Source organism: Primulina tabacum, chromosome 9 (genome assembly GCF_025594145.1).
Source record: "Primulina tabacum isolate GXHZ01 chromosome 9, ASM2559414v2, whole genome shotgun sequence".
Lineage (NCBI taxonomy): Eukaryota > Viridiplantae > Streptophyta > Magnoliopsida > Lamiales > Gesneriaceae > Primulina > Primulina tabacum.
Window position 1 is genome coordinate 20,170,662 of NC_134558.1, and position 11,806 is coordinate 20,182,467.

Below are 11,806 nucleotides of genomic sequence, written 5' to 3' on the forward strand. Positions count from 1 at the left end.
AAAATCCCATAAACATTTAAAATATTATTTTAGCATAAAAATTTCCATAAACATCCATAACTATAGAAAATAATCATATTAGCACATAAAACAGCATTCAGGCCACTGCCATGACGTTTACTAATTTTTAGGTGTAAAAAGACTGTTTTACCCATGGACGTAAAATTCCTCGTTTTTAAAATTTTCTTAATTTCATTGATTCTAACATGTCCAAAATAATTATTTAAGCCTACATGAATTTTCTAATATTTTTATTTAGCTTAAATTGAGGACTTTTAAATTAATCTTTAAATGAGACATATTAACGCGTTTTAATATCGAATTAAACCAAACCTTAATATAAAATTCCCAAATTAAAAAATTAGACTTTTAATAATTATTTAAGCTTAAACCTAATTTTCCATAATTTTATAAAGCATAAAACTAGGCTTTTCAATTAACTCGTTAATATGCGTTTCGTGCGGCGATTAAATCCTGAATAAACACAAAATGACATTCATAGAGTGTTTTAGAAAATTACCTATCAATCTTAAAAGATTGATGATGGCTCCAACTTAGTTGTCAAACAACTAAGCTCTTCAATGGCAAGACAAATCTTCAAGCTTCTAAGAGCACACCTTGCTCAAAAATTAAGCCCACTACCAACAAGAAAGATCCCCTCTAATTTTGCACTAGAAAAATTAGAGGATTTTTCTTTGAGAAGATTATGCAATCTTGAACAATTGAAGAAGCAAAAATGAATGACAATGGAGTCAAAAAATTTCGGCCAAGCATGTGTGGGAGGAGAGAAGGAATTTTTTTTCTTGGTTGTGTGAAAAGGTGATAAAGTGATTGAGCATGCCATGCATTGTTTTATGAAAAAGTTGTCTTCAACCCTTCACCTTCCAAGCATGCATTTTATTTGGGCTTGTAACAATTACAATGCCCATGAACATTTATTTAAATATCTCAAACACATTTGAGACGATTTAAATTTTACTTAGTTTTACTCAAGCCCACTAGTTGAATAATTATTTGTAATTGGGCTCTACAAGGCCCAATGTTATTTAATTAATTCAACACTTGAATTAATTTAATTATTTGGACTCTACTAGGTCCACTAGTGTAATTAATTCAACACTTAAATTAATTTAATTCAGTCCATAATAATGTTTATGAAAATCACATTGAACTACTAAGTCATACTTCTAATTTTTCTTGTGCTTATAAACTCTTTTATAAGTTGTTCAACACATTGAACTATTTCACTTCTCAACGGGATGTTAAAAGTTAGCACTTGTGTGGCCCTCAATGGTTCATTGATACAACTAGCCGTGAGTTCACATCTTAATTTAATTCGGGATTAAACATGTCCTTATATGAGCATATCCCAATTGCTCCATTCTTAATTATCAACTCCTTGATAATAAGAACGTCAGAACTCAAGTCATATAGTACCCAACCAATCATGTTAAACGCCTAGCAGCATCGCTTACATGATTCCCTAGGTATCAAATGATAGTTCCTGCAAGAACCATTCAATTATGGTTAGCGTACAGTACGGTCCCTTCATCTCATATATCCCAACCGATTCGACAAATATTTGTATATCGAGAGCTGTCAAAGAATCGATACTATGTGTCATGTCGTAGTTTCATCGATGGTGTAATCTAAGAAACCCCTTTCTTAATTACCACCATACTCTGATCAGAGATTTCAAACTACATACACATAGGATATCCGTACCCAAAGGTAAGCGATGAATCCTCGACTACAATGCATTGACTCCTATATGTTTCGACAAAACACCCAACCTTGCCACTTGATGACCCCATATGAGTCGGTAAACAAGTCAAAGTGCAATGCTAGCATATAGAGTCTCAATATTGTTCCGGGTCATAAGGACTAATGGTGTACAACCATAAACTAGGACATTTTCACTCGATGAGTGAGAACCACTTGGTGACTGCTGAATAATTCCTGAATTTCGTCCCTCAACCCTTCCATAGTAGTCATGAGATCCAAAATAAGGAAACAAATCGACCCTAGAATCTTTCCAAAAAATCAAACGCGCCCTAGCACACATAAGTTTCCGCCCTGGCGGTTGTCCCTCGTAAATCTGCTTTTATTTTTCTCATCGATGTGCCCGGGCGCACATAAGTTTCTGCCCGGGCGGATATCTTTCGGCCTTCTTCTCCAATCCACATCTTGCAGGTGCCTGGGCGCACCACCTTAAGATTCTACAAATAGTCATCAAAAGAAGAGCAAAAGATCGAGAAGTCATCCATAAATATTTCAAGGAAAGTTTCTATCATGTCATGAAATATAGCGGTCATGCATTGTTGAAAAGTGGCAGAAGCATTACACAAACCAAAGGGCATCCGTCTAAAAGCAAAGGTGCCATAAAGACAAGTGAAATTGGTTTTCTCTTTGTCCTCCGGCAAAATCATGATTTGGTTATACCCTGAATACCCATCCAAAAACAATAAAACTCATGACCCGCTAACCTCTCAATCATTTGATCAATGATCGATGCACACACGCCATCCCGTGACTGTCCTAGTGGGTATTAATTTATTTTTTTCATTTGTGATAACAGTAATCCCACCATTTTTTGGCACACATTTAAAAGGGCTCACCCGTTAACTATCAGATATAGGATAGATAATACCTGCATCAAGGAGGTTGATAGTTTCTGCTTTTACTATCTCTTGCATCTTTGGATTCAATCTCCTCTAAGGTTGCACAAGAGGTGAGTACTTGTCTTCCATCAATATCTTGTGCATGTAGATTGATGGATTGATCGCTTTGATATCTGGCACCTTCCACGCAAATGCACCCTTGTGCGCTTTCAAAACTTGCAGCAGTTTGCCCTCCATCACATCTGTCAAATAAGAAGAAATAATCACATGAAGTTTATTATTCTCATTTAGATAGACGTACTTCAGATGTGGAGGTAATGGCTTCAGTTCAAGAGTTGGTGACTCCTCTATGCTTGACTTTTGAGGGGTCAAGTCTCTCTGATCCCCCAGGTCCTCTAATCTCATTCTTATTAGCATTTTCCATGGATGGCTGGCATTAAGGTATGCCACTATTTCAGCTTTCTCTTCATCCAATTTGTCTTCTCTCAATTCAGGAGTGAGAGTGGCTTTCAAAGGGTCTATAATAGCATCCTGCATATAGTTACACACAAGCGAATAAAAAACATCAATTCTAAAACAACTATCAGAATGTTTTGTGTGCTTAAGTGCATTAAAGACATCAAAAGTAATCTCCTCCTCCCCCACTATCAATCTCAACTTCCCTTCTTGCACATCAATTAGGGTCTTTCCAGTTGCAAGGAATGACCTCCCCAATATCAACGGCATATCCATGTCAAGTACCACAAAATCTACAGGAAACATAAATTTGTCCACTTTCACGAGCACATCCTCAATAAGTCCTCGTGGATACTTGACAGATCTGTCTGCTAGCTGTAAAGACATCCTTGTTGGCTTAGGTTCTCTCAATCCAAGTTTCCTAAACACAGAGAAAGGCATGAGGTTAATACTTGCACCAAGATCACGTAAGGGTTTATGAAAAACATCACCACCAATCATGCAAGGAATAGAAAAACTACCTGGATCTTCAAGTTTCAGTGGGATCTGATTTTGCACCAAAGCAGAGCAATTTTAAGTTAAATTTATTGTCATGTGATCCTCAAAATTTTTCTTATTCGCTAAGATGTCCTTCATAAATTTAGCATAACTAGGCATTTGAATCAAAGCATCGGCAAAAAGAATATTGATGTGCAATTTTTTAAATACCTCAAGAAATTTACCTAATTGCACATCAAGTTTTGCTTTTTTCGATGCCGCGGGAAAATGAGGAGGTATAACAATTTTGGATTGTGCAGTAGGTGCTAGTGTAGAGTTAGAAGACTTACTTTTGGATGTCTCAGTCTGTTCATCCGGTAAAAGACTTTTTTCCTTTCCTTTGGACTCTAAAATTTTCCCACTCTTCAACTCGATGGCCTTCACTTGCTCTTTTGGATTGGTCTCTGTGTTACTTGGCAAAGTGCCTGGCTCTCTACTTGCTATCATCTTAGCTAACTGTCCAATCTGATTCTCTAGCCCCTTTATTGATGAATCTTGGTTTTGGAGTCTAGTTTTGGTGGATGAGATAAACATAGACATCATCTGCTCCAAATTGGACTTTTCTTCTCTAGGAGGGTCAGATCTGTACATCGGTTGTTTTCCATATGGTTGTCCTCCATTTGGTCGACTCTGAGTGTTTTTGTCACCCCATGAGAAGTTGGGATGTTGCCTCCATCTAGGATTATATGTGTTCGAATACGGATCATTCTTTGGACGGTTTTGGACCCCCGCTTGATTTACCGGTGTCTCATTTTGCAAATAAAAGGGATTGCCATATTGACAGTCATTCGCAAAATGTTCACCTCCACATTTATCACAAAATATCTCTTGATTACGCATAGCCGTGCAACCCATATTCAAGCTGTCCAATTTAATGATCAGGACATGAAGTTGCTTAGTAATAACAGAAAGGTCAGTTACCTGGTGAACTCCTGCACTTCTCCGCTTGTTGTTCCTTTCAGATTGAAGGTGATAGCTGCTAGAATCCATCTCCTCCAACAACTCATAACCTTCTTCGGAAATTTTTTTCAATAGGTTTCCACTACCAGCAGCATCTATCATAGTACGATTAGGAGTAAGCAAGCCATAATAAAATGTTTGAATGACTAACCCAAGTGGCAGTTCGTGATGCGGGCATCTGCGTAATAAATATTTGAAACGCTCCCATGCCTCATATAAAGACTCTTCCTCGAATTGAGCAAATGTGGTGATGTCTGCCCGCAGCTTCATGGTCTTAGATGGAGGAAAGTATTTAATGAGAAATGCTTTCGCCATGTCCTCCCATGTGGTGATAGAACCTACATGCAAACAATTTAACCAAGGCTTTAGCTTTGTCACGTAAGGAGAAAGGAAATAAACGCAATCTAACATCATCATCAGAAAGTCCATTAAATTAAAAAGTATAGCAAATTTCAAGAATTACTGGGATGTGCGTGTTTGGGTCATCTAATGCAGATCCCCCAAAATGGACCATATTCTGGATCATCTGAATTATAGCTGGCTTGATTTCGAATTGGTTCGATCGCACAATAGGCCTCACAAGGTTGGGGCGTGAACCATCCAAAGAAGGTTGGGCATACTCTAGCATCGGTATGCGGCGTGGCACCTCAACATATCTATTGTTATGGTATTCCTCCTCAGGTTCGCGCTCGTGCCTCTCCATCAGTAAGTCTCTACTGCTGTCTTCTTCTATAGAAAGTTCTTTCAATTTCAGGGTCAAACTGCTCAAGCTCCACGTCAAGTGACTTTGGCATGTACCAGAAAATATATCTGGAATAGAATTGGGCGTGTTGGCTCGAGAAAAATAAAACGATGCTAAAGAAAATAACTAAAAATAAAATTGTGAATTAACAGTCCCCGGCAACGGCGCCAAAAACTTGATCGAGCAAAACTTCCACTGTAAAGTCCTTAGTAAAAATTTATAATAATTAAAGTTGAAATAATCGCAAGTGTACGATGTCAAGTAATAATATAGTGTGCGAAAGTACGAATATCGTTCCCACAAAGACCGTTTTACACAATTATTATTTTCAACTATTCAACTTTTAGCAACGATAATTGGATTGATAGTTAACTACTGAAATGACGCAACTAATAACTAACTACAGTATTCAAAAATTAAATGATTGATTTAAAATGATTAATTAAAATTTAATGAAAAATGAAATTGTTGGGAATTCTGGTTCACCTACCCCTCCCTAATTTAACCATTAACCTCGACAATTATTTACGCTTTTGACAGGATTTTCTACACAATTAAACACGTCCTCTCGAGCTGTGCCAAACTAATTTCACTCAGTGAAGTAATTAAATCTCTTTAATTATTTATCAAATGTGAATTGCATTAAAGTCCATGAAATCCTCTAGCTTTCGACCCTTAGGACTATAACTATCAACTTGTACCCAATTTCATATTTCTATGTAAATTGTAGATCACAGACTATGCTACCTCGTTCCTAGCACAAGTTATTCTCTCGAACTCACTCGCGATATGAGTATTATTATTAAAGTTAGCTACGCTTCAATAACACAATGAACATAATAGCATACTCAAACATAAAACAGACGTCGAATATTAATGCATTAAACCAAATATTCGGGGTAGAATCCCCTTAATCCCAACAAATATAAAAGTTTAGCTACTAGAATTCATAGTAAAAATAAGCAAAACAATGTTTAAACAATAAATTCAAAATTAAAAATACTAGATTTGAAGAAAAACGCTAAGAACGATGCTCGGAATCTCGATAATCTTCAACTTCAAGCTCCTCTCTTCTCCAAAACTTTGCTCCAAGCTTTTCTCTCTTTTTATCAACTCCTTGGCTGGTGAATAATTTCTCCTTACCCTCAAATTCGTCCCTAAAAACCTTCCATAGCAGACATGGCTTGCAACATAAGGAAACAAATCGACCCTAGAATCTTTCAAAAATCAAAAGCGCCCGGGCGCAAATAAGTTTCAGCCCGGGCAGATGTCCCTCATAAATCTGTTTTTATTTTTCCTATCGATGCGCCCGGGCAGACATAAATTTCTGGCCAGGCGGATATTTTTCGCCCTTCTTCTCCAATCCACATCTTGCAAGAGCCCGGGAGCAAATAAGTTTTCGCCCGGGCGGATATCTTTCGGCCTTTGATCACTTCTTTCTTTTTATTCCCGAATTGCCTGCATTTTCAACCACGCGACATATGAGCAACTAAAAAAAACATAACAAATAACAAAACACCACAAAATGCATGCAATCTAAACAATATATGCAACGCAATGAGACTTCACATAACATGAAAAACATGTAAAATCCACCTATATCAACCCAAAAACTTTATCGAGCAAAACTTGCACAATAAAATCTTTAGTAAAAATTTATAATATTTAAGCTCGAAATAATCGCAAGTGCACGATACCAAGTAATAATATAGTGTACGAGAGTACGAGTATCATTCCCACAGAGACCGTTTTATACAATTATTATTTTCAACTATTCAACTTTTTGCAACGATATTTGGATTGATAGTTAATTACTGAAATGGTGCAACTAATAACTAACTACAATATTCAAAAATTAAATGATTGATTAAAATGATTAATTAAAATTCAATGACAAATGAATTGTTCACCTACCCCTCCCTAATTTAACCAATTAACCTCGACAATTGTTTGCGCTTTTGACAGGATTTCCTACACAATTGAACACGTCCTCTCGAGCTGTACCAAACTAATTCCACTCAGTGAAGTAATTTAATTTTTTTGTTTATTTATCAAAGGTGAATTGCATTTCGGTCTATGAAATCTCCTAAATTTAAACCCTTAGGACTATAACTATCAACATGTACCCAATTTCATAATTCAATGTAAATTGTAGATTCACGGACTATGCTACCCGTTCCTAGCACAAGTTATTCTCTCGAACTCACTTGCGATATGGGATTATTATTAAAGTTAGCTACGCTTTAATAACCCAATGAACATAATAACATACTCAGACATAAAACAAACATCAAATATTAATGCATTAAACAAAAGATTCGGTGTAGGATCCCCTAAATCCCAATAAATATGAAAGTTTAGCTACTCTAATTAATAGTGAAAATAAGCAAAATAATGTTTAAACAATAAATTCTAAATTAAAAATACTAGATTTGAAGAAAAACGCGAAGAACGATCCTTGGAATCTCGATAATCTTCAATTCCAAGCTCCTCTCTTCTCCAAAGCTCCTTGGTGGCTGCTGAATAATTCCTGAATTTTGTCCCTCAACCCTTCCATAGCAGTCATGGGCTCCAAAATAAGGAAAAAAATCGACCCTAGAATCTTTACTAAATATCAAATGTACCCGGACGCACATAAGTTTCCGCCCGAGCCGATGTCCCTTGTAAATTTTCTTTTATTTTTCCCATCGATGCGCCCGGGTGCACATAAGTTTCTGCCCGGGCAGATATCTTACGGGCTTCTTCTCCAATCCACATCTTGCAGGCACCCGGATGCACATAAGTTTCCTCCTGGGCAAATATCTCTCGCACTTTGATCACTTCTCTTCTTTTTATTCACGAATTTCCTGTATTTTCAACCATGAGACATAAGATAACCTAAAAAACATAAATTATGACAAGACACCACAAAATACATGCAATCTAAACGATATGTGCAACACAAAAAGACATCACATAACATGAAAAATATGTAAAATCCACCTATATCAAACTTGTTTAGAATATATGGTACACTTCCTAATAAGTTTAATGATCTTACGTTGCGACGCAGACCACATCGTACCTTTTGTATATTCAAGGACTTTATCTATACAGCTTTCTTGGGTATACAGATAAAGTATAATGATATAATCGAATAGAATTATAAAATATTATTAAAATAAAGATTGTTTTACATTAGAGTCAATAAAAACCTTAGCCACAAGTTGTCTTGCCGGACACCTACTCTAACATACATTATATTGCATGTCGTTCTAATTGTTAATGAGATGCTTGACTCCATATGAATAATTTGTTTTGGATAATTGGATCTACCTACGGACACTCTCACGAAATCATCAAAGGGGTCAAAATTTTGACAAATGATGAAAAAAATTTAAATTCATGGAAGTCATATTGAATAGGGCATTGCTCGCACCACTCTTTTTATTATAAATTAAGGCATATTTGATTTAAATAAACTTAAATTAATGAAAAAATTATTCAAAACACATTGGTTAAGATATTTTTGTCTTGAATTGTTTTATGGGGTTTAAATGGCGCAATTCAATTTGAAGTTGTACTAGTAGAATTTCCTTGATTTACTTCGCATATTCAATGAAGTCATTAGATAATTACCGAAGTAGACGCACGTGAAGTAATAGGGTACCATTTTACTTCGCATTATAACCGAAGTCGTATCCAAGAAATTAGTGAAATCTTTGGCCGGTTCAATGAGGGAAAATCGGTCCGGAATTAGACCGATGCCGAAGTAAAACAACGTCTTTTACTTCATCGATTTCGTAAAGTGCAGAAGTAATAGCTTATATATAACTACATTGTTTACATTGATTGACGAAGTAAATGCTATGTATAACTTCACATGTTTTGTATTTTAGTGAAGTAATTGATGCGAACGACTTCGTTGTTATAGAACTATGATGAAGTAAATATATTCTATAACTTCGCCATATTTTTATTTGTTGAAGTATTTGGTATTTTTTCACTGCACAATTTACATTTATTGGCGAAGTAATCGATTTAAAAGACTTCATTTTTTTTGTATTATAGTGAAGTAATTAATAAAGAACGACTTCACAATTATTGAGTTGTGGTGAATTAAATTCTTTCTTTAACTTCAACACAATTTTAATATGACGAATTATTTTGTATTTTATTATTTCATCTTTTAGTTTAGCGTTGAAATAAATAATCATATTTTATTGCAACACAATTTTAATTTAATGAAGTAATTCTTGATCAACACCACACTAATTTAATAAAGTAGTGAAGTAAAAACATAATTTTCACTTTATCAAAATAATTTAAAATATACAATAATATCACTATACACACACACACATATAACTTAAATACATTCATTTGATTCATAAATTATCCATCTAAAAATGATGAAAATCCACGAATCGACAAATATATATCCACAAATCCACAAGTATAACCCAAAAATGTATCCACAAGTATATCCACAAAACCAAAAGTGTATATCATCCACAAGTATATCCTAAAATACACAATGACGCACATGATCCATTTAAGCACCTTCATAAGAGTAGACGAATTTTCTTCATTCACTTCTGACTTCATCATATTGAGAATTGTAATATTGGTTCTTGATTGATCGTGAAAACTGAAATGTAAAAAGTACAAGATGCATTAGATTAATAAGATCATTCATTCCAAAAAAAATGACAATATCCACAAATGAGAATGTATTATTCGGAGCCAGTTTCATGATATATTTCAGCTTAATTTTTAGGAGATTCCAAACTTCAATCGACACAGTAATTCTAGATTCTGAAATCAAGACACTGAAATCTATATATTAATTCCAGCTTCTAAAGGAAAATCTTTGTAAAGTTTATAACAAGAAACTGATATCAACAAAGAAACAACAAAAGTGGGCATATATCATACACACCAGTGTCACAAATAAAGACCAAATCATATGCATATAAACAACAAAACTAATCATATCGTAAACTACAAAATAAAGGGTAAAACAACATATCAATTATCATAAAGTGCATACTACCATACGCATAAATATCCCAATGGAAACAAATTATCCCAGCCATTAATTCTAATAGCACAAATTCCGGAATTAATAATTATATAGGTTTCATGTGCACATATCCCAATGACAGCAGTTTATCTCAATAGTAAACCAGAGCATATCATAAATAAGAAACTTACCATCTTCTCCAACTGTGGATTTTCAGATTCAACTATCTCTTTCATGCACCTCATACACAATATCCACATTCAATAGAATCACTTTGTTTTAGATTACCCTATATATAATGAAACTGAAAAGTTAATGCAACAATCACAATCCAAATAATAAGAACTATCCATTCATGTCTTCATACATAGGCACAATTCATACCGTCAATTGTTTAAAACATGACCTTTGAGAAATACCCTTCGAGGCATTGTACATTTTGACCCCACTACATTATAAAAATTAATTTTTTTTCATATTTATAAGTGAAAGCATTCAAAAGCAACATAATCTACTACTTACTTGGTCACTATAGTTTTCCATGCATCAACTCGGTTTCTTTTAGCCGTAAAGTCCAATAAATATATCATATTTTTATCTTCATTGATGATAGTCAAGATCCAATGGTACCTGCAAAAATGAAAATAAAGCATTAACTAGTATGTAGTAGAAATCAATAAATAATTAAACTTTTACCCAGTGTTGTATGGGATAAGGCATATGGTGTCTCTACATACTGCTTCCAACTGGTCAGCAATATGTCGTGATAAGTCCCGACCATCTTTGCCAATTGGGCATGTAGGTATGCTTCCGGGATCCACAAATGAAATATAATCGGCAATGTCTTCTTCTCTCAAATATTTGTAGAGGTGACTGCACTCAAATATTACATAACTTGGTTATAAATGTTTCAAAGTATGGACAAGTTCAACATAAAATATTAAATATGTAAAAAACATAGTAAGTTAAACATAACATACTCCATATAAGCCAAAATTTGTCTGGCGCATATCTCTCTCATCTCCATAAAGCGTAAACTATCTTCTCTTAGCAACCGTATGTTTTTCCAAACATAGCACCCTCAAACCCTATGTATATGATCTCCGATTCATTCATCAATCTAATAGCAAGCGAGTAGATATACTTGCATGCCATGGGTAATGTTTTTTCAATATCCTTGAAAAATCCTTTATTATTATCTTCGAATATTCTCAACATCATGGACCAACAAAGCACACATTTGCAACCCACGCACACAGAGTACATCTCACTTTAAGTATAACACTTTTTTTTGTTTCCTTTTTAAATCACAATCCAAGCACACAAAGATCCAACAATATACATACATATAACAATTCATGAAATTGCATATTTCCACAACCTGCTTTAAAAACCACTCACGCAAAAATGAATATATAAATTCTAAACAGTACACGTGCATAGCAATAGGGAACAAATTTGTTGAAAGTATTTCTAGTCACGAAT

The 11,806-nt window shown here is 34.7% G+C and overlaps 1 protein-coding gene and 1 non-coding gene across 3 annotated transcripts; one reads left to right on the forward strand and one right to left on the reverse strand.

Annotated features, from left to right (window-relative positions):
- Window positions 1-4,734: 4,734 nt before the first annotated feature.
- On the forward strand, window positions 4,735-4,840 carry LOC142504647 (small nucleolar RNA R71). Its single transcript, XR_012804273.1, has one exon. It is a non-coding gene; the product is annotated as a small nucleolar RNA R71 (small nucleolar RNA).
- Window positions 4,841-9,750: 4,910 nt separating this feature from the next.
- LOC142556448 (uncharacterized) lies at window positions 9,751-11,374 on the reverse strand. Of its 2 annotated transcripts, XR_012822616.1 has the most exons (6): window positions 11,302-11,374; window positions 11,018-11,194; window positions 10,844-10,951; window positions 10,706-10,769; window positions 10,513-10,610; window positions 9,751-9,946 (listed from the first exon to the last, which is right to left on the reverse strand). XR_012822616.1 is itself a non-coding variant. In XM_075667911.1 (5 exons), the coding sequence occupies exons 1-5, from the start codon at window positions 11,346-11,348 to the stop codon at window positions 10,563-10,565; spliced, it is 444 nt and encodes a 147-aa protein (XP_075524026.1). In that variant the 5' UTR covers window positions 11,349-11,374; the 3' UTR covers window positions 9,953-10,562. The 2 variants fall into 2 exon arrangements, 1 of the variants encoding a protein (XP_075524026.1); XM_075667911.1 differs by lacking the exon at window positions 9,751-9,946 and having other exon boundaries at window positions 9,953-10,610.
- Between the last annotated feature and the right edge of the window lie 432 nt (window positions 11,375-11,806).